Genomic DNA, 26,805 nt, shown 5'->3' on the forward strand with positions numbered 1-26,805 from the left:
CTAAACAGCAGGGTGAACCTAATCTGTGGATGTTTTTCCTCGCTACAGGAGAATTCTTTTATCTACTTAATATGACCTTTTGCGTGTTGCTGGTTTCTCCTTGAGAAGCATCAGTGAGTTGCATCTTCACTCTCCATCCTCTAGCCCCTTGAAATATAATCCCTGTCAACTCTCACCTTTTCATCTATATCAGAAGTTGACAAACTATAGCCTACGCCCTGTTTCTGAATGGCTGGTGCGCTAAGAACGCTTTTTCCATTTTTAAAGGGTGATGAAGAAGCAACACAACACAGAATGTTGGGCCTGCAGAGCTGAAAATATGTACCATCTGGCCCTTTGCAGAAAAAGTGTGCCAACCTTGGATCTTCATCCTCGGAGAGCGACCTCAGGTTGATCCCCAGAATCTGACTCCACGTCTTCTTGGTACCATTGCTGTCGTTACTTCTCCAGCACTGCCTCCCGTGAAGATTTTAATTTTGCTCTTACAAGTGTAGGGGCTTTGTAATACCCTTTGTGGCTTCTCTGCAGCTCCTCTAGCTGCCTTTACATCTCCACCTCTCCTCTTTGTATGGCTTTTGTTCCAGAATCATGGAACATTGACTCGCCGGAATTCCTGAAATATGCTTCTGCTCTCCTCCTCTGCCTCGTTCCTCAGGACTTGCTCATAGGGCTCCACGGCGTTCTGTTGCTTGGGGAGCCCTCTCTCCGCACAGCTGTGCATGCTAAGACCTGGCCAGACTCAGTGTTTGGCAACAAAGTTTACAGACCATCCTTGGTGGCCTCACTGACTACGCATGTGACAATCAAATGCGCACCTGCAGGCATTAGTCACGGCATGTTTAGGCTCACAGCTCCCGCTAATCCAATTCTCAGCTTCCAGCTGACTTTCCCTAAGAGCAGGAGTCAGCAAACCACTGTCCGTGTCCTGTATGGCTGGCTAGCTAAGAGTGATTTTTTTAAAAATAAATTTATTTACTTATTTATTTATTTTATTGGCTTGTTGGGTCTTTTTTTTTTTTTTGCTATGCGCGGGCTTTCTTTTTAGTTGTGGCGAGCGGAGGCTACCCTTTGTTGTGGTGTGTGGGCTCCGCAGTGTCCTAGCTTCTCTTGTTGTGGAGCACGGGCTCTAGGTGCGTGGGCTTCAGTAGTTGCAGCACATGGGCTCAATAGTTGTGGCTCACAGGATCTAAAGCTCAGGCTCAACAGTTGTGGCGCACGGGCTTAGTTGCTCCACGGCATGTGGGAGCTTCCTGGAGCAGGGCTTGAACCCGTGTCCCCTGCATTGGCAGGCGGATTCTCAATCACTGTGCCACCTAGGAAGCCCCAAGAGTGATTTTTAAAGGACTGTAAAACAACCAACCAAACAAAAAGCCCTAGAAAACAAACAAACAAACAAACAAACAAACCCCCAAGAAACTAAGAAGAATAGGTAGAACATGCAGAATAAGATGGAAGTCCTTGGTGGTCCATGAAGCCTGAAATATTTCTTATATGGTCTTTTATCAAGAAAGCTGCATGTCCATCAACAGATGAATGGCTAAAGAAGATGTGGTGTGCTTGCGCGCGCGCGCACACACACACACACACACACACACACTGGAATAGTACTCAGCCATTAAAAAGAATGAAATTCTGCCATTTGCAGCAACATGGATAGACTTGGAGGGCATTATGCTAAGTGAAATAAGTCAGGCAGGAAAAGGCAAATACTGTATGATATCACTTCTATGTGGAATCTAAAAAATACAACAAACTAGTGAATTTAACAAACAAGCAGCAGACTCACAGATATAGAGAACAAACTAGCAGTTACCAGCGTGCGGGAGGCAATATAGGGGTGGAGGAGTGGGAGGTACAAACTAGTGGGTGTAAGATAGGCTCAAGGATGTATTGTACAAGGAGCATATAGTCAATATTTTGTAATAACTGTAAATGGAGTGTAACCTTTAAAAATTGTATTAAAAAGTTAAACAAATTAAAAAAAAAACCAAAAAGAAAGTCACGACCATTGCCTTAGAGCATGTCTCTTCTCTCACCTCATGCCTGGCTCTTTGAACTAACAGAGTCCACCCCAAACCTACAAACTGTGCCACCAGCATCCTTCCCATCTGAGCTACTATGTGTAGGGTTTATTCATTGCGGCTTTATCTGAGAAGAAGCAACCAACCTACCCTAATTCTTTTTTTTTTTTAATAAATTTATTTATTTATTTATTGACTGTGTTGGGTCTTCATCGCTGCACATGAGCTTTCTCTAGTTGCGGCGAGCGGGGACTACTCTTTGTTGTGGTGCGCGGGATCCTCATTGCTGTGGCTTCTCTTGTTGTGGAGCACAGGCTCTAGGCGCATGGGCTTCAGTAGTTGTGGCACATGGGCTCAACAGCTGTGGCTCATGGGCTCCAAACCACAGGCTCAATAGTTGTGGCACATGGGCTTAGCTGCTCTGCAGCATGTGGGATCTTCCTGGAGCAGGGCTCGAACCCGTGTCCCCTGCATTGGCAGGCGGATTCTTAAACCACTGTACCACCTAGGAAGCCCAACCTACCCCCTAATTCTTGACAACCTGCTTTTTGTAAGATGCAGTCTCCATCTGGAGACAGAAAGATGTGGGTGCAGGGGTGGTTGCATTGGAGAGTATGAGGCAGGGCACTAGAAAGGGGACCTCACGGATTGGCACCTGTGAGTTGGAGGGATGGCTGCTTATTTTCAGGTTACTATGAACCCTGGATATCTGTGTTAAGGGTAAACAGTGGGGGATAAAACATGTCTTCCTACTTCTTATATATATATTTTTTGTAAATGTATTCAATTGCAAAAAAAATGTTGAAAAATCACTAAGGGAAGGTTTAAAGACAATAGGCTAACATGATGATCTATGAATATATTAAGCACACTTGTTAACATTACCTGTAATCATGCACTACTTTCCTTGCATTCTCCAGTTGTTCATTGGTTAAGAGAATATTCCTGGGATCAGTTACAGTGAAGAAATGATTGGCTCGTCCAATGAAAGTGCTTTGATCCCATCGAGGTTCCTTGATGTTAATATTTGGTGGAAGTTCTCCAGACATTGTCCTGGACTGTAGAGCGTCAAAAAGACAAGCCTGGTTAAGACTTACAAAGCCACTACACATTTAGAAACTTTGTAGTCACACTAATCTTCAAATAAAGAGTTATGTACATTCCTACTTATGAAAATAATTTTGCTATAAATGGTAGAAAGACAATTTAAATCCAAAGCTAAATTTGTCTGTAAATCTCAATTTATCCTAACCAAATTTCAGTAATTTCCCACACAGTTCTTTTTATAAGGACATAGTATTTCATCATCCCTTACTTTTGGAAACCCATCTTTAGAAAAGATAGGTTTTAGAAAAAAAAAATAGAAAAAGTTAAAAATAACATCAACACTAATTCAGCCTGAAGTTTGAAACCCCTTTTTTGGGTGAAAGAACCAACGTCAAACTATTGCGGCATTCTGGTTTACTAAATTTATTATTGCTACAAGTAGAAGTGACTAATTATGCAAAAAAGGCTTACATGCTAAAAATTCTACAATTTAAAAAAGATTCAGATTCATTCAGCCTTATTCAGTGTATAAAGCACCAATCAAAAATGAATAATTATGTTCTTTAATCTAACAGGGTCATAGTCAGAAAAACACATTTTGACAACCCCATGAATAGTAATAACATAGAGCATATAATTTTCCTCATAAAATACTTATTTTCTGGCTAAGAACCATTACTTTTTTCTAAAGTAACTAATTTCTTTCTCTGAGTAATATATGCTTATTTTTAGAACTGCTTTGTATTGTTGTAATACATGCTTACTGTAGTATTTTGAATAATATAAGCTTATTGTAGAAAATAAAGAAGAAACAAAATCTGCTATAATTTAGCCATGCTGAAATAACCATTGTTGATGCTTTGGTATATTTCCTTGCAGACATTTTCTATACATATTATCATCTAATTAAAAAATAAAGTTGATACCATACTCTATATTTTAATATCCTGATTGTTTCCTACTGCACTTATTTCATGAGCACAGCATGACTTTTCATGGTGAAAAACTGAAAATAACACAAACTTTGAAGGTGTAATGCTGTATCCTTATCTATTAATCTTTTTCCTCATAGTTGGTGACTTCCTTAAACTAGATCTCTCTACATGATATTAGCAGCTCAAAGGATCTTATCACTATTAAGGCTTCAAACCATCGCTTTCTCATACCTGTTTCCTCGTGCTACATTTCTAATATTGGCTCTTATAGTGGCTTTCTTTTCCAGGTCATTTTTCATTAAGTTATTTTTCAGTGCTTCACCAGATCATAGGTATGTTACGATGTCAGATGCAAATCCCTGTCATTTGAACTTTATCAGAATCCCAAATTAACACATATCACAGCCCACTGGATCAAAATTGAGCATGTTATTTCAGCCCACAGATGTGAGGAATCTAGTGTGTGTGAAAGAGCAGGTCAGTGAGACTGAGAAAAATCAGCCCCATTATTCATAAAGCAGGCTGGGATGACAAACACAGGTGAAGTCAGCTGCGAAGTTAACAGGAAACCATATTTCTACCAAGGTCACACTGCACCTAAAAGGGGTCATAACAACCCCCTTCTTTGGGTGACCACTGCTTTTTTTTAATCTCACGGGGAAACTTTGCTCTCCATAACCACAGACTGTCAGAAACTTTGCTGTTTGAAATCATACTAGAAAGGAAGGAACACTTTCAAACTCATTCTATGAGGCCACCAGCACCCTGATACCAAAACCAGACAAGGACACTACAAAAAAAGAAAATTACAGACCAATATCACTGATGAATTTAGATGCAAAAATCCTCAACAAAATACTAGCCAACAGAATCCAACAACACATTAAAAGGATCACACATCAAGATCAAGTGGGGTTTATCCCTGGAATGCAAAGATTCTTCAATACATGGAAACCAATCAATGTGACACACCATATTAACAAATTAAGGACTAAAAACCACATGATCATCTCAATAGATGCAGAAAAAGCTTTTGACAAAATTCAACACGCATTTGTGATAAAAACTCTCCAGAAGGTGGGCATAGAGGGAATCTACCTCAACATAATAAAGGCCATATAATGACAAACCCACAGCAAACATCATTCTCAATGGTGGAAAACTGAAAGCATTCCCTCTAACATCAGGAACAAGACGAGGATGTCCACTCTCGCCACTACTAATCAACATAGTTTTGGAAGTCCTTGCCACAGCAATCAGAGGAGAAAAAGAAATAAAATGAATCCAAATTGGAAAAGAAGAAGTAAAACTGTCACTGTTTGCAGATGACATGATACTATACAGAAAATCCTAAAGATGCCACCAGAAAACTACTTGAGCTAATCAATGAATTTGGTAAAGTTGCAGGATACAAAATTAACACACAGAAATCTCTTGCATTTCTATACACTAACAATGAAAGATCAGAAAGAGAAATTAAGGAAACAATCCTATTCACCATTGTAACAAAAAGAATAAAATATCTAGGAACAAACCTAACTAAGGAGGTAAAAGACCTGTACTCAGAAAACTATAAGACACTAATGAAAGAAATCAAAGATGACACAAACAGGTGGAGCGATATACCATGTTCTTGGATTGGAACAACCAACATTGTGAAAATGACTATACTACCTAAAGTAATCTACAGATTCAACGCAATCCCTATCAAATTACCAATGGCATTTTTTCACAGAACTAGGACAAAAAAATCCTAAAATTTGTATGGAGACACAAAAGACCCCAAATACCCAAACCAATCTTGAGGGGAAAAAAACAGAGCTGGAGGAATCAGACTCCTTGACTTCAGACTATGCTACAAAGCTACAGTAATCAAGACAATGTGGTACTGGCACAAAAACAGAAATACAGATCAATGGAACAGGATAGAATGCCCAGAGATAAACTATGGTCAACTCATCTATGACAAAGGAGGCAAGGATATACAATGGAGAAAAGGCAGCCTCTTCAATAAGTGGTGCTGGGAAAACTGGACAGCTACATGTGAAAGAATGAAATTAGAACACTGCCTAACTCCATACACAAAAATAAACTCAAAATGGATTAAAGACCTAAATGTAAGGCCAGACACTATAAAAAACTCCTAGAGGAAAACATAGGAAGAACACTCTTTGACATAAATCACAGCAAGATCTTTTCTGACCCACCTCCTAGAGCAATGGAAATAAAAACAAAAATAAATAAGTGGGACCTAATGAAACTTAAAAGCTTTTGCACAGCAAAGGAAACTATAAGAAAAATGAAAAGACACCCTCAGAATGGGAGAAAATATTTGCAAACAAATCAACAGACAAAGGATTAATCTCCAAAGTATATAAACAGTTCATGCAGCTGAATATCAAAAAAACAAACAACCCAATCAACAAATGGGCAGAAGACCTAAGTAGGCATTTCTCCAAAGAAGACACAGAGATGGCCAAGAGGCACATGCAAAGCTGCTCAACATCACTAGTCATTAGAGAAATACAAATCAAAACTACAATGAGGTATCACCTCACACCAGTCAGAATGGCCATCATCAGAAAATCTGCAAACAATAAATGCTGGAGAGGGTCTGGAGAAAAGGGAACCCTCCTGCACTGTTGGTGGGAATGTAAATTGATACAGCCACTATGGAGAACAGTATGGCGGTTCCTTGAAAAACTAAAAATGGAACTACCATGTGACCCAGCAATCCCACTACTGGGCATATACCCAGAGAAAACCATAATTCAAAAAGACACATGCATCCCAATGTTCATTGCAGCACTATTTACAATAGCCAGGTCATGGAAGCAACCTAAATGTCCACCAATAGATGAATGGATAAAGAGGATATGGTACATATATACAATGGACTATTACTCAGCTGTAAAAAGGAACAAAATTGGGACATTTGTAAAGACATGGACGGACCTAGAGACTGTCATACAGAGTGAATTAAGTCAGAAAGAAAAAAACAAATATCGTATAGTAATGCATATATGTGGAATCTAGAAAAATGGTACAGATCAACTGGTTTTCATGGCAGAAATAGACACACAGATGTAGAGAACAAACATACGGACACCAAGCGGGGAAAGCGGATGAGGGGTTGGGGTGGGATGAACTGGGAGATTGTGATTGCCATATATACATTACTAATAAGAAAACAAAATCAAATTGTACACTTTAAATACATGCAGTTCATTGTATGTCAATTATATCTCAATAAAAGTTCTTAAAAATAAAAAAAATAGAACAAACAAAAGAAATAAAACCTAAAAAAAAATCATACAAGAACAAAACATCCCACTTTTGACACAGAAAAGGAGCCTGGATTTCCAGCCCAGGTACAGAATTTCAGATTAGGGAGTTTCTGGACACAATAGTCCACGTCTTTCTTTACTTTGTAGTTTCCAAGGAAACGAGATCATGGAGCTAATTCATAGCTCAGGTCTTTACACCCAGCCCTGCTTTGAGCCAATCAAAATATTGCTTCATTAAACTTCCCTAAATCCCACCATTCGCCAAGATGCTCTGAAAGACCTATTTCTTCCTTTGTTGGTGAGACACTCCTGGTTCCTCCAGTGTGTAGTTTCCCTCATGGAAACACACATAACTTTGTTTAACTAAGGTTTGTCCCTGCTGGTTTTCAGCCAATTGGGTTATGAGAAGGGAAGTGTTTAAACTTCAGATTAGGACACCTCCAAGTCATGTAGGTCAAGTCCAGGGATATAAGGATATAATGCACTTCAAAGAGCTGTGTCGTATGAAGAAATGTCTCAATTGTAAATGAGAATATATCAAATGTATTATTTATAAAATGTACAAGAAGCAAAACAAATTCACACCCAGGAGAATAGTTTTCCGATTTCTATGCAGAGACCTAGGGTTCTGCTGAGGCACCTTAGTGACCTCCAAGTAGTGGAGGGGATTCAAGCAGGTGGGTTCTGAGCCTCTAAGCTTATACTCAGATAGAGCAGGTCTGCTTTCATCTGCCCTCTACATCTGTGTTTTATGGCAATGATCATTTAAAGAGAGGGTTCTACTGCTTCGGGGGAAAATAAAGCAAAAAAGAAAAAAGTTGAAAATCACTATAGGAGAGGACAATCTGAAGATCTATGAGACAATTTATAGAGGTACAGAAAGTCTCAAGCTATTTTTTATTCCAACTTCCTAAGTCAACCCTGGTGTCCATTTGATTAGTGCTCCTTAAAACTACGTGCTGTGAAGGACCTGCTTTGTTTGTTCTAATTCCAGTCCCCATCATGAACCAATGCTTTTGTAAACTATATTAAAAATAAATTGTGAAAAAAAGAAAAAAAGTTGGACACAAAATAAAAGTCCCCATTTTTTATATTAGGTTCAGCAGATATAACAGAACCCTATCAGATAGTTATGAAAGCTTCTAAATGCTTACTTCCAATTTCTTTACTTTTCCCAGTATGGATCTGTAACAAACAGTTCACACTGGCCTTGTCCAAGGGTCACAATTTGCATTCACAATTATGCACAAAGGTCACAATTTGTTTCTATAATTATACTTTCTATGCTAGATATAATCATATAACTGGAAAAAACATAATCTGGTCTAACTTGCTCCTGGTTTTGAATGGACCAATATAAGGTATAATTCCTTCCCTCTAGTAGATCACAGATTAAATACAGAACAGAAGAAATCCTTACCAGGACAAAACTTTAAGTTTTTTTTCTTTAAGATCTAGAAAATGTTGCTATCTTTAGTGTTCACTGACTGGGCACCCACTATGTGACAGATTCTTGGGCTAAATCAGTGAACAAAAAAAAATTTCTGCCTTGGTGAAGCTGACATTGGGTGGTGGCAATAGAAGGGGAGACAAACAATAAAAAGGTAAGTCAAATATCCATTACATTAGAAGATTAAATGGTTTTGGGAAAAATCAGAATGGGAAGCATCATGAGGACAGACAATATTTTTAAACAGGCAGTCAGGGTAGGCCTCATTGAGAAAATAACAGTGGAGCAAGATCAGAAAGAAGCGAGGAAAGGAATCATTTGCGACTTCGGGGGAACAGCATTCCAGGTAGAAGGAGCAGACATTGCAAAGACCCTGAAGCAGGTGCCTCCAAAGAACAGCAGGAAGGTATGCAGCTGGAGTGGAGAGAGAGAGGGAGACAGGAGATGAGGGGTCAGAGAGGTACAGGAAGGGGTTTAAGTTGGAATCAGACTGTTTGGTACCTCGTCACCACTGTGAGGCCTTTGCATTTTACCCTGAGGGAAATGAGAGTCATTGGTGGGCTCTGATCAGAAGGCTAAAATGACCTGACTTACAATTTAAAAGGATTTCTCTGGCTGCTGTGTGGAGAATGCAGTGGGGCAATAAGAATGGATGCAGGAAGAGCAATTGTGAGGCTCCTGCAGGCATCTGGGAGAGGGCCGATGGTGGCACAGGTGCTAGCAAGGAAGTGGCAAGAAGTGCTGACATTCTGGATATTTTGTTGAGGGAGCCAACAGGATTTCCTGATAGCTTGGGTGTTGGGTGTGAGAGAAAGAAAAGGCAGGACTCCTAAGATGTTTGACTGGAGGAGGAGCAGGTGTTAGGGAGAAAACAGAAAGTTCAGGTTTGGATGGATGGAGTTTGTGATGCCCAGGAGACTTCCAAGTGGAGATGTCCAGGAGGCAGCTGAACACGAGTCCAGAGTTCAGAGGAGAGGTTTAGTGTGCAGATCTTCATCTGGGAGCTGTGAGCACAGAGACTACTGAAACTCAGCCAGTGGGAGGAGATCAACAGGGACGTGAATGGAAACAGAGAAAGATCCAAGGCCTCCAATGTTAAGAGGTCAGGAAAGACGAAGTTATAGCAAAGGTGGCTGAGAAAGAGTGATCAGTGGGTAAGAACTCAGCAGTGTGGCAGCCTGGAGGACAGGTGAAGTGAGTCTATTGGTAGCTCCACTGGCTGAAAGGAAGAACACCTTTCTTTAGTTGGTTACTCCCATCTTGGAATAGTGAGGAGGGGGATACAACTCCCAAAGGGCCAGCTAGGGAATGGGAACACTGCCAAGATAGTTATCTCTGCAAATTCTAAAATTCTAAGCAATGTGGTAGCCAGTAGGGAGTGAACACACAGCACAAGAAAAGCCCCCTCTTTGGGGCACTGCTTATTCCTGCAAAGCCGCTGGCACAGACTGGTGGTTCCTACCCAACAGAACACATGGAAATTGCCTGGAGAGCTTTTGAAAAAGACAAGTACTATCCTTCTTCTAGAGACTCAGATCTAGGAGGTCTAACATAAGGCCGGGCGTGTGATTCTGCAGGCGCTCTGGGCCTGGGCCTCCAGCTCTCCGGGCACCAGGCTGTGACTCTACATGAAGCTGGGAGCTGTTTCCTTCCCTGCATCTTTCTCTGCACTGACTGTCTTCCCTCAGGCCTGGGCAATCTGCAACGCTCCCCAGTGGATATCTGATAGTGACATTTTCTCATAAAACTGAATACTAAGCAATCTATCTTCCCTTTAAAGTCTAATTCTCACTATCACTATTTCCCCTTTATATTTATATAACAATAGCACCAACAAAAAATTAAAATGTAGCTTTCATAGAAATCTAGTTCTTAATAATAAACCATCTCCAACTTGTTAAATATAGGGCAAACTTTAGGGCAAGCTGTTGAAAACATGACCTGGTTTTATAACATGGTACTTTATAAAATAAAAATGTTTTAATTGCATAAGAGCTGGAGAGGATCTTAAAAACGATCCACCCAATGTGCTCCTCATATAGGAAACAGAGGCACACAGGGGGAAACAACTTGTCCAGGGTGTGTCCCTGGTGCTGGTGGCAGAAGGAAGTGGGCGAAGGCGCAAAGCCGGACTGGATTCGTTACTCTCTTTTAGCTGGCCACTCATTGCCCCAAAGTACAGCAATTAACATCTGCACAGAATTGGCATCTTCAAGGACCTCCTTTTTTCCTTTCAATAAAAACAGCTCTATTCACACCATGAAGCTCTGTGCTATGCTAACCCTATGGCGCCTCCATAGTATATGTGAGAAAAAAAAATGCTGTGGAAGCCTCACAAAGTCCCCTTCTCCATCTCTACCTCCTTCTCCCTTTCATCTCAATTGGAGTATAATTGCTTTACAGTATTGTGTCAGTTTTCGCAGCACAACAAAGTAAATCAGCTATACGCATACATATATCCCCATAACCCCTCCCTCTTGAGCCTCCCTCCCACCCTCCCTGTCCCATCCCTTTAGGTCTTCACATAGCATCTAGCTGATCTCCCTGTGCTCTGGAGCAGCTTCCCACTAGCTATCTATTTCTCATTTGGTAGTGTATATATGTCAATGCTACTCTCTCACTATGTCCCAACTTCCTCTCCCCCCATCCTCCATGTCCTCGAGTCTGTTCTCTACATTTGCATCTCTATTCCTGCCCTGCCACTAGGTTCATCAGTACCATTTTTCCATATACATGTGTTAGCATACGGTATTTGTTTTTCTTCTTTCTGACTTACTTCACTCTGTATGACAGACTCTGGGTCCATCCACCTCACTACAAATAGCTCAATTTCCTTCCTTTTTATGGCTGAGTAATATTCCATTGTATATATGTGCCACATCTTTATCCATTCATCTGTGGATGGACATTTAGGTTGCTTCCATGTACTGGCTATTGTAAACAGTGCTGCAATGAACATTGTGGTACATGTATCTTTTTGAATGATGGTTTTCTCTGGGTATATGCCCAGTAGTGGGATTGCTGGGTCATATGGTAGTTCCATTTTTAGTTTTTCAAGGAACTGCCATACTGTTCTCCATAGTGGCTGTATCAATTTACATTCCCACCAACAGTGCAGGAGGGTTCCCTGTTCCCCACACCCTCTTCAGCATTTACTGTTTCTAGGTTTTTTGATGATGGCCATTCTGACTGCTATGAGGTAATACCTCATTGTGGTTTTGATTTGCATTTCTCTAATGACTAGTGATGTTGAGCATCTTTTCATGTGTTTGTTGGCAATCTGTATGTCTCCCTTGGCGAAATGCCTATTTACGTCTTCTGCCCACTTTTGGATTAGGTTGTTTGTTTTTCTGATATTGAGCTGCATGTGCTGCTTGTGTATTTTGGAGATTAATTCTTTGTTAGTTGCTTCATTTACAAATATTTTCTCCCATTCTGAGGGTTGTCTTTTTGTCTTGTTTATGGTTTCCTTTGCTGTGCAAAAGCTTTTAAGTTTCATTAGGTCCCATTTGTTTATTTTGGTTTTTATTTCCATTATTCTGGGAGGTGAGTCAAAAAGGCTCTTGCTGTCATTTATGTCATAGAGTGTTCTGCCTATGTTTTCCTTTAAGAGCTTTATGGTGTCCAGTCTTACATTTAGGTCTTTAATCCATTTTGAATTTATTTTCGTGTATGGTGTTAGGTGGTGTTCTAATTTCATTCTTTTCATGTAGCTTTCCAGTTTTCCCAGCACTACTTATTGAAGATAATGTCTTTTCTCCATTGTATGTTCTTGCCTCCTCTGTCATAAATTAGGTGACCATATGTGTGTGGGTTTATCTCTGGGCTTTCTATCCTGTACCATTGATCTATATTTCTGGTTTTGTGCCAGTACCATACTGTTTTGATTACTGTAGCTTTGTAGTATAGTCTGAAATCGGGGGCCCTGATTCCTCCAGCTCCGTTTTTCTTTCTCAAGATTACTTTGGCTATTTAGGGTCTTTTATGTTTCCATACAAATTGTAAAATTTTTTGTTCAAATTTTGTGAAGAATGCCATTGGTAATTTGATAGGGATTGCATTGAATCTATAGATTACTTTTGGCAGCATAGTCATTTTCACAGTATTGATTCTTCCAATCCAAGAACGTGGTATTCCTCTCCATCTGTTCACGTCATCTTTGATTTCTTTCATCAGTATTTTATACTTTTCTGAGTACAAGTCTTTTGTATCCTTAGGTAGGTTTATGCCTAGGTATTTTATTATTTTTGTTGAGATGGTAAATAGGATTGTTTCCTTAATTTCTCTTTCTGATTTTTCATTGTTAGTGTATAGGAATGCAAGAGATTTCTGTGCATTAATTTTGTATCCTGTAACTTTTCCAAATTCACTAATGAGCTCTAGTAGTCTTCTGGTGGCATCTTTAGGATTTTCTATGTATAGTATCATGTTATCTACAAACAGTGATAGTTTTACTTCTTCTTTTCCAATTCGTATTCCTTTTATTTCTTTTTCTTCTCTGATTGCCATGCCCAGGACTTCCAAAACTATGTTGAATAAGAGTTGCAAAAGTGGACATCCTTGTCTTGTTCCTGACCTTAGTGGAAATGTTTTCAGTTTTCACCATTGAGAATAATGTTTGCTGTGGGTTTGTCATATATGGCTTTTATTATGTTGAGGTAGGTTCTCTCTGTGCCCATTTTCTGTAGAGTTTCTATCATAAATGGGTGTTGAATTTCATCAAAAGATTTTTCTGCATCTATTGAGATGATCATATAGTTTTTATTCCTTAATTTGTTAATATGGTGTATCACATTGATTGATTTGTGTATATTGAAGAATCCTTGCATTCTTGGGATAAATCCCACTTGATCATGGTGTATGATCCTTTTAATGTGTTGTTCGATTCTGTTGGCTAGTATTTTGTTAAGGATTTTTTCATCTATGTTCATCAATAATATTGGTCAGTAATTTTCTTATTTTGTGATATCTTTGTCTGGTTTTGGTATCAGGGTGATGGTTCACAAGCCTGGGATCAGGCCTGAGCTCCTGCAGTGGGAGCTCTGAGTCTGAAACACTGGACTAACAGGAAACCCCAGAGCCCAGAGAATATTCATCAGAGTGAGGTCTCCCAGAGGTCCTCACCTTAGCACTAAGACCCACCTCTACTCAACAGCCTACAAACTGCAGTGCTCAAAGCCTCAGGCCGAACAACCTATAAGACAGGAATGCAATCCCACCAATCAAAAAAAAAAAAAAAAGAGAGAGAGAGATGACAAAAAAACATGTCACAGACAAAGGAACAAGATAAAAACGTATAAGACCAAATAAATGAAGAGGAAATAGGCAACCTAGCTCAAAAAAGAATTCAGAGGAATGATAGTAAAGATGATCCAGAATCTCGGAAATAGAATGGAGGCATGAATCAAGAAAATACAAGAAATGTATAACAAATATCTAGAAGAACTAAAGAACAAACAAACAAGAGATGAACAACAATAACTGAAATGAAAAATACATTAGAAAGTATCAATTACAGAGTAACTGAGGCAGAAGAATGAATAAGTGAGATGGAGGATAGAATGGTGGAGATAACTGCCAAGGAAGAGAATAAAGAAAAAAGAATGAAAAGAATTGAGGACAGTCTCAGAGAGTTCTGGGACAACATTAAAAGCACTAACATATGAATTATAGGGGTCCGAGAAGAAGAAGAAAAAAAGAAAGGGTCTGAGAAAATATTCAAAGAGATTATAGTGGAAAACTTCCCTAACATGGGAACAGAAATAGTCTCCCAAGTCCAGGAAGCACAGAGAGTCCCATACAGGATTAACCCTAAGAGAAACACACCAAGACACATATTAATCAAATTAACAAAAATTAAATTCAAAGAAAAAATATTAAAAGCAGCAAGGGAAAAGTAACAAATAACATACAAAGGAAACCCCATAAGGTTATCAGCTGATTTTTCTGCAGAAACTCTACAGGCCAGAAGGGAGTGGCAGGATATACTTAAAGTGATGAAAAAGAAAAACCTACAACCAAGATTACTCTACACAGCAAGGTCTCATTCAGATTTGATGGAGAAATCAAAAGCTTTACACACAAGCAAAAGCTAAAAGAATTTAGCACCACCAAACCAGCTTTACAACAAATGCTAAAGGAAATTCTCTAGGAGTGAAACAAAAGAGAACAAAAAGGCCCACAAAACCAAACCCAAAACAATTAAGAAAATGGTACTAGGAACATACATATCAATAATAACACTGAATGTAAATGCATTAAATGCTCCAACCAAAAGACACAGACTAGCTGAATGGATACAAAAACAAGACCCACATATATGTTGTCTACAAGAGACCCACTTCAGACCTAGGGACACATACAGACCGAAAGTGAAGGGATGGAAAAAGATATTACATGCAAATGGAAATCAAAAGAAAGCTGGAGTAGCAATACTCACCAGATAAAACAGCCTTTAAAATAAAGACTGCTACAAGAGATAAGAAAGAATACTACATAATGATCAAAGGATCAATCCAAGAGGAAGATATAACAATTATAAATATTTATGCACCCTCAATACATAAGGCAAATGTTAACAGCCATAAAAGCGGAAATTGACAGTAACACAATAATAGTGGGGGACTTTAATACCCCACTTACACCAATGGACAGATCACCCAAACAGAAAATAAACAAGGAAACACAGCTTTAAATGACACAACAGACCAGATAGATTCGATATTTATAGGACATTCCACCTGAAGGTGGCAGAATACACTTTCTTCTCAAGTGCACATGGAACATTCTTCAGGACATATCACATCTTGGGTCACAAATCAAGCCTCAGAGAATTTAAGAAAACTGAAATTGTATCAAGCATCTTCTCTGACCATAATGCTTTGAGATTAGAAATTAATTACAGGAAAAAAACTGTAAAAAACGCAAATACATGGAGGCTACACAGTGTACTACTAAATAAACAAGTGATCACTGAAGAAATCAAAGAAGAAATTAAAAAATACATAGAAATAAATGACAATGAAAACACAACTACCCAAAACCTATGCAAATGCTGTTCTAAGAGGGAAGTTTACAGCAATTCAATCTCACCTCAAAAAATAACAATCTCAGATAAACAATCTAGCCATACACCTAAAACAACCAGAGAAAAGAACAAAGAAAACCCAAAGTCAGTAGAAGGAAAGAAATCATAAGGATCAGAGCAGAAATAAATGAAATAGAAACAAAGAAAACAATAGCAAAGATCAATAAAACTAAAAGTTGGTTCTTTGAGAAGATAAACAAAATTGATAAATCCTTATCCAGACTCATCAAGAAAAAAAGGGAGGACACATCAATAAAATTAGAAATGAAAAAGGAGAAATTACAACTGACACTACAGAAATATAAAGGACTATAAGAGTCTACTGTAAACAACTATGTGCCAATAAAATGGACAACCTTGAAGAAATGGACAAATTCTTGGAAAGGTACAATTTTCCAAGACTGAATCAGGAAGAATTAGAAAATATAAACAGACCTTTCACAAGTAATGAAATCGAAACTGTAATAAAAAATCTTTCAACAAACAAAAGTCCAGGACCAGATGGCTTCACAGGCAAATTCTATCAAACATTTAGAGAAGAGCTAACACCTATCCTTCTCAAACTCTTCCAAAAAACTGCAGAGGAACACTCCCGAATTTGTTCTTTTTTTTAAATTGAAGTATAGTTGATTTACAATGTTGTGTTAATTTCTGGTGTACAGCAAAGTGATTCAGATATATTTACATATGTACATATGTATGTATTCTTTTTCAGATTCTTTTCCATTGTAGATTATTATAAGATATTGAATACAGTTCCCTGTGCTATACAGCAGGACTTTGTAATTTGTTTTATATAGAGTGTGTGTATTGAGTCTCTTCTTAAAAAGGCAAAGAAAAAGGGGACAGATGGGGAAAAGGAACGCCAACGTTCTCAGAGTTTCTATTACATATGAGGAACTGGGCTGGAAGCTTGCCTGAGAGTGCAAGCCCCTACTATGCGCCAGTGGCAGAACAGTCTACGTCAGTTTTCACAACGCTGTGCTTTACGCATATTATTCACATTTCACAGAAGAGGAAAGTAAGATTCTGAGATGTCACTCACAGCGATTCCCTTATCTACCCGGCAAGGGAGGAAGCAGGCTTACCATCAGACACCAGGACAAGTCCACAACACCCCAACATTGAAGGCTCATACTGATCCACTTTGTATAGACCTGTGGTAGGCAGAATCATGGCCCCCAAAAGTGTCCACTTCCCATTCCCATAGACTCAATATATCACCTTACGTGGCCAAGGGACTTTGCTGGTATGATTAAGTTAAGGATCTTGACACTAGGAGACTACCTTGGATTATTCAGGCCGGGTCCTTATAAGAGGAAGAAGGAGGCAGGAGAGGCAGAGTCAGGGAAGTGGATGTGACGAGGGGCAAGCAGAGCGTGGAGTGATGCCAGGCCTCGAGCCAAGGAAGGTGCACAGCCGCTGGACGGCTGGAAACAGCATAGGAAACAGGTTCATCCTTGGAGCCTCCAGAAGCAACACAAAACCATTTGAGACTTCTGATCTTCAGAACAATAAGCGAATATATGGTTATTTTAGGATAATACGTAGTTGTTTTAAGGTACGACATTTGTGCTAATATGCTAAGTAGCAATAGGCTGCTAATACAGCTCTCTTTTCCCTACTTAAAAGGATTTTATTTTGTAAATAAGTTCATTTAGAAAATCAACTTATGGTTATCAAAGGGGAAAGGTGGGGGTAGGGATAAATTAGGAATTTGGAAGTAATATATACACACTACTATATATAAAATAGATAAACAACAAGGACCTACTATATAGCACAGGCAACTATACTCAGTATTTTGTAATAACCTATACGGGAAAAGAATCTGAAAAAGAATATATACACACACATATATACCTGAATCACTTTGCTGTACACCTGAAACTAACACAACATTGTAAATCAACTATACTTCAATAAAAATAGATAAATAAAAAAATTTTAAGAAGGATTTTAATAGAACTCTCTACTGGCATAAGAAATACCAACTAGACTTGAGAGCCTGTCCCCACCAATTTCAAAGCCATAAAGGCTAATCAGGAATGCCATATGAACATTCTTACAAAGACAGCTGATCTCAAACCAGATAAAATTTTAATTATTAACTAGGACTCCCATGTTCCCATAGACAAGCATTTTCACACACCAACCTTCAAGCCCAGGAATGGTTTTCACTTTTTTCCCACTCTAAATAAATAACCAGTTTCTATAATTAGGAGTCCAGTTTCCAAAAAAATTATTTCTTATTTTACACTAAAAAACCAGTGGGACCAGGCGCTGCTGCTCTGGATCACTCGTCTCCCCCCAGCTGTGGACCCGGGAGCAGCTCTGCATATCCGACCATGGGGCAGGGGGCCATGGTAGCGGCCTCTGGGGCCAAGGCACCGCCATGGCCTTGGCTGCAGTGGGGGGTGCACTGCCTTTCCTCCTGCCTCATCACCGGGGCTTGGGGGCAGGTCACTTGGTAGGGGACCTGCAGCATCCCTGGCAGCCACTGGCTGCTGGGGTCTGTGCTTCAGGGTCATCCACTCTGCACACTCCGTACCGACCAATGGACCAGGCCGTGGGGCCGGGGCCACCGTGGGCACCTTCGTGGGAGGAAGCAAAGTCCCCGGGGTGGTAGGGGAAGGAACGGATTTGACTTCCCCACAGTCCAGTTTACGCATGAAGAGCACAGCCACCCCTGAAGTTGCGGTCCCTGAACTTTCCTCCCTGTCTCCCCACCAAGGTTGACATTGGTCAAAGATCAGACACTTTACAAGAGAGTTCTTAAGCACTGCTGATCGCGTGGTTCTGATAAGTATTTCATGACAGTGGACGGGGACAGTTCAGGACAAGTGCTTCTCAGCTAGGGATTTTTGCAGACTAGATTGGGTAAGTCATTCTGTTGTACAGCCCTCGTGACCACACCGGGGACCGTGTGGATGATCGCGAAGCCACAATGGCTCAAAAGAAAGTTTCAGAGAACAAGATACACACACACACACACACACACACACACACACACACAAGTCGAAAATTATCTGCACTCCTGTTATATTAAAGCTTCTTTTGGCCACACTGTCTTGTCAGTGCTTTCTGTTCAAGGCTACTGTCTCCCCAGTCACTGCTGTGCAGGTATGAACATGTTACATCAGTTCATTTGTGACTGCAGTGTAAGCAAAAATGGATGCCACATTTGTCATCTGCATGAAAGAAGAGGAGTGTGCAGTGATTCATTTTTTGTGGTCTGAGGGTATGCATGTCCGCATGCTTCTGCCCACACTGTTAACACTCTGCAAAAACTTCATTTTGAGGTGTTAAAGCATCCTCCCTATAGTCCTGATCTTGCTCCATCAAACTTTCACCTGTTTGGTCCTCTGAAAGCAGCCCTAAGAGGACAAAGAGTCACTTCGGATGAAGAAGTGAAGACAGCAGTGCCTTCATGGCTCACAGCTCAGCCTAAAGCATTTTTAAATGAGGGAATACAAAAGCTTGTTGACAGATGGACAAAGTGTATTGAAAAGCAAGGAAATTATGTCAAAAAATGATGTATTGGTCTTTTCTAAAAGTTAATTAAAGTAAATTCTAAAGTAAATTCAGAGTGTGGATAATTTTTGACTCACCTTCATCCATCCATCCATCCATCCATCCATCCATCCATCCATCCATCCATCTATCTACCTAATCTATCTATTACCTATCTATATGTATATATCGTCCAATTCCAGGGGTGGCAGGGATAAGGGAAAATGCCACACCTCCAAGGACAGACTGCACAGGATGCCAAAGAATGTGTTCCAGGATGTGCGAGTCTATCAGCTTTACAGCAACCCATGCAACTGAAAGATGCCATGGATAGACTTGGAAGACATCAGTGGCAGGATCTTCTCTCTGCCACGTCTATCTGAGGCTTTGACAGTTATGCAGAGGGCTGAAATATCTTCAGAAATTTAGAGAGGCTATAGAAGGAGAGACAGGAAAGGTGGAAATATCACAGCTACAGATAGATTAAGTGAAGAGCTTCCCAAGGAGAAATTTACTAACCAGTGACCAGTTGACTGAATAGCTGCGGACGGTTAACTGAGGAATGTTATGGTTTACAAACAATCGTATCAGCAGATTTCTGATGTTCAACAAATTCAATTTCCGTGACCTGAAGAAATGATGGAATAGGCGGTATAGAGAAGCAAAGGAGGCTGGAAGATTCTGAAACAGAGGCATTAACAGGAACTGACTCATGAAAGGAGGTCTCTGTATATTTAAAGAGTTATAATGTAGCTTTCTGACGCTTGACCAATTGAGGTGTTAATTCTGACTTAAGAATCCTTTTTTTATTAATGATTTTAAAGAAAAACCTGGATTTCAAAGGTATGAAATTTTTTTCTGTATGAGAAAAAAAAGCGAGATTAGAAAAAAATTTCTGTGGTGACTGACACCACTTATGCTAAGAAATAAAGTCAAGGCTTTGTCACCTAAAGACAAAATCAATAAACTAAGAACGTCAGCTATCTGGGGCCATTAATAATTATAGCACTAGATTGCATTCAAATGAATCATTTGTGAAGATATTACTTTACATATTATATATGTTAATACATTAATTAACACCTCAAAGAGGATAGAAATAATCTCTTAGAGGGAAAAACACCTGTTTAAATTCTACCTCTTGGCTAAGGTTTGGGGTAAATATAGTATCATGAAGCCTCATCAAAACTTATCAAAATGAATTTCTTCAAGTTTTCTTTATTCATTCATTTGCAAACAAAATTAATATATGCATTCAATATGCACCTAAGGCCTCTCCTATACCCAACACTGGCTTGACCCTGAATTTGGAAAGACCCATCATGCAGCAAATAAACTGAAAAGCAAACACATTCTAATGAATACAGCCTAAATTTCCCCAAACGTACTTATAGACACGCTTCCCATACAGAGCTTATTATGGGTGGACATCGCCCACCTCAGCTGATGCAGTCCTCAGCTGAGTTACCAGATTACTAACCTGCGTAAACCTTACTGAAGACTTGATATTAACAACTCTAATATCCAAATCTGTACACACTTTCCAAAAATACCCATTATTTCAATGAAATAAACTTGCTTTAAAATCCACAATAACTCAGTCAAAGAATTTATAAGCTTTTAAAGCCAAAATGGGGACTTCGCTGGTGGTGGTTGAGAATCCACCTGCCAATGCAGGGGATGCAGGTTTGATCCCTGGTCTGGGAAGATCCCACATCCTGCAGAGCTACTAGGCCCGTGTACCACAACTACTGAAGCCTGCGAGCCTAGAGCCCACGCTCTGCAACAAGAGAAACCACTGCAACGAGAAGCCTGTGCACTGCAAGGAAGAGTAGCCCCAGCTCGCCACAACTAGAGGACACTCGCACACAGCACGAGACCCAATGCAGCCCCCCAAAATAATAAAATAAAATAAAATAAAATTTAAAAAAAGTCAAAATGAGTGCCATGACAAAGATTCCCAAGTCATAATACTGTATTACACATTACAGGCCTATTGGAAATGGTACTTAACTCCCATCTTTTTTCAAGTCATTATTTAAGTCATAGCACAACCTTCATGAACAATTCTGGAGGGCAATACTGTCTCCCTTTTAGGTTGGATGTCGCACAGTCAGTGCACAGGTATGCAAGGGCGAGGAGCAGCCCTGACTCAGAGGCCCAGGACCACCTCCCACCACACATAAGCCTTCATGGCTGGTAAACAGTTTGCTCCAATTAGACAACAGTGATCAGTTTCATTTCCGAATAAGTCTACTGAACCAGCTGGTTAGTGGAACCTGAATTACTGGCTCCAAGCCACACCTCCCTAACTGTCCTGTAACCTGGAATCCTCAAGTGGAGGTGATGAGGGAGCGCGTCTGTATAGTGGTTAGGAGCTTATGCTTGTGGAGGCAATAGATCCGAGTTCAAATCCCAGCTCCACTGATGACTCTGTGACCTTGTACACCTTACCCCACTGCCCCAAGTTTCTGTATCTTTATCAACAAAGTTAGGATATTAATAACACTGATGTTTAATAACCACTTATCCTAAGAGTCTTCCTTATATTATCCCATCCAACCCTCATAACGGTTTGGTTACAAGGATGCTAAACGAACTTGCTTGAGGAAGTGGTACTGCCAGAATGTGACGTTATATTATCTGGCTCCAGACTCCCTGCTCCCTAGAGCAGGGACCTGAAAAGCATCTTCCTGGAAATCCTGATTCAATAAAGCTGGGGTGGAGCCTAGGAATTCGATTTTTAAGAAATACACCAGCGCTTTTCTATGATTAGCTAAGTTTGGGAAACACTATGTGGGAAAATATAAAACTTATAAATAACCAAATGCCCTACCAGTTAAGGCAAGATTCTCACCCTGTTTCAGGGGCAATATAAACGTTTAGACAGCTCCATGGCCACTCACGCTGGTTGCTGGCTGGGTCCTGGGGAGGAAGGCTCCTTGCCCTGTGGCCTGGTCCCCTGAGAGCCTACCCTGACAACCCACGGACAGACTTGAGCCACTGCAATCTGGATTAGAATCCTGATTCTGTTGCTTCCTTTCTAAGCATGTCACTGGGTGAGTCACTCCACCTCTCTGAAGCTCAATTTTCTCATCTGTAAGATGGAGATGAGAGGTGGCTGACAGAGTTGGAAGAATTAGAAAACTGAGGTGGACAAGAAGGCTTTATTGACCTTTATTAAGTGTGAAGGACTAAACAAAGGTGGGATCATTACTGACACATCACTCTCCACGTGTGGGATCTCCTATCCTCACTGGCTGAAGTTCTGTCCATAAAAATACTGGCTGGTGGTACTGGTGGGGTCGGGGTGGGGGGGGGGGGGGAGGGGGAGAGGTGGTGAATGGAATGGTGCTTGGCTGCCTGAGTTTCCTGAAGACGATGCCTAAGAAAAATAACTTTTCTCCAAGATAAGCTTTATTTCAAACTTCTAGCTACCTGCCAAGAAAATACTTAACTACCGGAAAAAAAAGAATTTTCCAAAACTTCACAGAAATCAAACAAGCAGGGAATGTGCTTTCTCAGGGACTTGGTAAGAAAGACTTAACCCTGGCTAAAGATTAACAATCATAACTAAATGATTAAACTGGAAACATTGTTAGTTCAAACAACTGCATTTGAAAAAGTTGAAAAAGAGTCTGGTTGCCTTTGGTTTATTTAGTTAGGGCCAGAGGGGTGTGACATACCCTATCCAAGTCACTGTAGGGCGACACAGCCAAGTGTCCACTGTGTGTCAGACAGGGTTTTCCATGCATTACTGGACTGCTAAATTCTCACTTCAGTTCTCTAAGAAACTTCCCCCTATTTTGTAGAGTTACTCAGAGAAATCAAGTGCCATGCCCCAGATGGCAGTTCTGCCTGACTTTACACCCCACTTCTGACCCTTGCAGGGTGGGAAGTGATGTGTCCAGCAAGGGCAATCATGTTCATTCAGGAGCACATTTCCTAACTTGGCTTTGTGCTGGTCATCCACACACAGCATTGCTTGATTATGGGTGTGGTCACCCAGGAGATCAAATTATACATCAGAAAGTTGAACCCTGTGCTAAGAAGTAGATTCTTCCAAAGAGCATTTCCACTCAGCAATGGCTTTTTTTGTTGTTGTTGTTTATTCTTTTTTGTTTTGTTTTGTTTTGTTTTCTTATTTATTATTTTTTTTGAGGTACACCAAATTCAATCATCTGTATTTATACACATATTCCCATATTCCCTCCCTCCCTCCACTCCCCCCCACCCTCCCCATCCCAGTCCTCTAAGGCATCATTCATTCTCGAGTTGAACTCCCTTTGTTATACAGCAACTTCCCACTGGCTATCTATTTTACAGTTGGTAGTGTATATATGTCCATGCTACTCTCTCACTTCGTCTCAGCTTCCCCTTAGCAATGGCTTTCTGTTGCATACCCTCCTCCATTCCAGGGATAGGTCTGCATGGAGACATGGGGCCATGGGCAATGACTGCCTTCTGTCTGTCTCCCTGCCACCATCCTCCCCGTCCCCACCTCCCAGTCCACAAGGCAGACCCCATTCTTAGACAAAGTTTAAAACACCTAAATGTCTGTACAATCATTGTTCATATTCTGGTGGACCTCAAGATCAACTTTAGGTTTCTTAAACAATTTCTTACGATGAGTGAAGTTCTTATCCATTTATTAAAAAAAAAAAACAAAACTCTATTGGTTTATACTTGAGATGGTGGTATCAGCCTGTAAAAATAATAAAATACTCCCAAACTGTAATATTTTGGACATATTCAGTTGAATACTTTACCACATACTTTAAAGAATCAAGTCACAGGTCATATATACTGTCTATGAAAATACTTCACAAAATAATAGTATTTAACTAAAAACTTAATAACTTTGGACTTTGTATAACTAAGTGTAGGTTTACTTTGTATTCTGACTTAATTTTTCACTGTCTAGGCAATAGCCTGCCTTTAAAAAAAAAATGACTTACTGCTGATTTCTTACCCTTAACCTCAAACAAAAGGTTGATTCCATTCACAGTTATACTCCAACTGAATGCATCTAACCACTGCTTGCTTAGTAGGATGTAGATGCCATATTTCATTCTAAGGCATCAGAGAGCAAAGAAGTTGTATGATGGATCTGCTCTAAGGGTCACTGCTGCTCTGGTTGTCTTCTCAGCTTCTTTGGCAGTGAGGAGAGGGAAGGGGTTCCCTCCCTCTCCCCAACATCTTTCTATCCTCATCCACATGGGATTTCATAAAACTTTTACAGAATATTAAAAGCATTCTAAATATTTTCCTGATCCTGAATTACAGCTACCTCTTGCTATACAGCTTCCTCTCTGACAACTGCAACCACAGATATGATCTCTTTCCTGAAAGCCCATGGGACTTAAATTAAATGCCTGCCCATTCATTCAAACCCTTAAAACAATTATATATTAGAGCTGGATAGAAACCGATATATCCTCCTCTCCAAAAACCATCATTTTTTGCAAACTATACACCTGCAGTGCTGAGGGGAGAAAGGAGCTGCTTGAGGTCCCAGAACGTCCTGGTGGAGCCTTCACTCATCCTCCCAGAGCCTCTCATCTTACAGCTCTTACATGGCAAGTCTGAGTTCAGCACGAGGAGAGCTGCAAAAGCCTCCTTATTTACCTGTATACCCGCCTTGCACCTATTACAATGACTGGAACATGGAAGCAGCTCAGTAAAATGGGGATGGGCATAGGAAAAGAAAAGCTAGAGGCAACACAAGTAAAAATTTAGAAGATGAGGCAGAAGAGAGATTATGACTTTGAGAAAAGTAAAAACAAGATGCCATGGGGGTTCAGAAGACAGTTGCCCATGGAGTAGTTAAGTGCCTGAGCTCTGAAGTCACTCATGCTGAGCTTTTTCATTCAGGCACTCAACAAATATTCAATGAGAGTCTACCTGGTGCAGGGAACAGACCAATGAGCAAGACAAACAGACGCCCTGATTATAAGCAGAGACTCAAACAATCAAGTAAACAGTTAATTTCAACTGGTGACAAACTCTCTTAAGGAAAAATCACAGGGGTAACGTAGCAAAAGGATGTGTGCATGAGGGGGCAATTTCAAACAACTCAGCCATGGGAGAGCATCTTTGAGGAAGTAACATTTTAGCCGAGACTACAGATGACCAACTGTGTGACCTTAGGCAGGTTACACAACCTCTCTGAGCCCCAGTTTCCCTCCCCCATCTGGATTAGGAAGGCAAGCCCAAGTACCTCCCGGGGCTGAAGGGGCTGGAGGAATGTAAAAGCAGACGGATCCATATCACCTGCACACACTTAGTAGACACTGCGGCTACTGTCATTCTGAGAAGGTTAGAGAGCCCGTGACAAGTGGGAAAGCTCAGGAGGTCAGCACGGAAATGCAAGGTCCCAGCAGGACCACTCCTGTTCCCATCACCTGCCTATCTCTGCCCTACTAGACGGCAAGTTCTAGGGCAGCGGCCAGGTGGTCTCCGGCCCCCAGCCCCGCTCTGCACCGGGACGAAAAGCCAGGAGCTAGGAGCCTGAGGGGCGTGGGGGTCGGTGCCTGCGGGCCACCCAGCACTCGCCCGCGCGCGTCCCCGCCGTGGCCTGTCCCCGCGGCAGCCATCTTGGGAGCCCTCCCCGCGGCGACTGCCGTCACGCGGCCGCGGGGACAGCGTGGCCGGGCGCGTGCGGGCGTGGGGGGCCGAGCCCCTCCCGTGCCGGGAGCCCCACGGCGCCGCGGGGGCTCAGGCGGAGCGCAGAGGAGGTCAGGCTGCTGGAGATGGGGAGCGCAGGCAGCGGGATGGCGGGGGGTGGGCGGATCTCCGAGGTGCAGGGACCCCTGGCCCGGGGAGCCCCCAGGATGGCGAGGGGGCGTCTGACCGCCCAGCCCCAGGGTCCCCCCGCAGGCAGCCCGCGGGCGCGCGCCCGGGCTCCAGCCCGCGCCCCCCTCTCGCCAGGCTCCCTGCGCGCTTCCCACCCACGGCACCTGGGCCCGCAGCCCCGACTCACCGCTCCCCCCCGGGCCACCGCCCGCGCCGCTCTCAGGACCCGCTCGGCGCCGCCTCCGCCACCACCGGAAGCGCTTCTCCCGCCACGGCGGCCCCGCGCGCCGCCGCCGCCCGGAGCGCGCCCTCGGAGCGCGTCCCCGCGCGGAACCACGAGGCCGGGCTGGCGGCCGCGCGCGGGAGGCCCGGGACGCGCCCTCGCAGTCGCCGCGCCCTGGGCGCAGCCTCCGCCGCGTCCAGGCGCCATCCCTCGTGCCCGCGCCTTTGCTTCTGGCTCGTTCATGAACTCCCTGGTTCATCCTCAACGCGGTGCCGGGCTCCGCTCAGGCCAGGGCCATGTTTCCCATTTGGGTTTCCCCGAGATCGACCCCTTACTTGATCATTTCTCAATTCCCAGGGTCTTACGTAGAGTCCGCACCGTCTCACTCCCTCATTCACTCGCTCATTCATTCAAACCACTGCTTCCCAAAGTGCGGGATTTGGCACC

The 26,805-nt window shown here is 41.6% G+C and overlaps 1 protein-coding gene and 1 pseudogene across 2 annotated transcripts in view; one reads left to right on the forward strand and one right to left on the reverse strand.

Annotated features, from left to right (window-relative positions):
* Positions 1-26,447, reverse strand: part of SFXN1 (sideroflexin 1) — a 54,502-nt gene extending 28,055 nt beyond the window's left edge. The window contains exons 1-3 of one of the 2 annotated variants that reach the window (XM_057728827.1): positions 26,323-26,417; positions 17,115-17,331; positions 2,907-3,079 (exon numbers count right to left, since the gene is read on the reverse strand). In XM_057728827.1, the coding sequence (XP_057584810.1) occupies positions 2,907-3,070 (164 nt within the window). In that variant the 5' untranslated portion in view covers positions 3,071-3,079; positions 17,115-17,331; positions 26,323-26,417. Of the gene's footprint in view, positions 1-2,906; positions 3,080-17,114; positions 17,332-26,322 lie in introns of both variants that reach the window. The other variant, XM_057728818.1, reaches the window with a different exon arrangement.
* LOC130840242 (nuclear transcription factor Y subunit beta-like) lies at positions 19,565-19,967 on the forward strand (annotated as a pseudogene).
* Positions 26,448-26,805: the final 358 nt, after the last annotated feature.

The sequence above is a fragment of the Hippopotamus amphibius genome, chromosome 1 (genome assembly GCF_030028045.1).
Source record: "Hippopotamus amphibius kiboko isolate mHipAmp2 chromosome 1, mHipAmp2.hap2, whole genome shotgun sequence".
Classification (NCBI taxonomy): Eukaryota; Metazoa; Chordata; class Mammalia; order Artiodactyla; family Hippopotamidae; genus Hippopotamus; species Hippopotamus amphibius.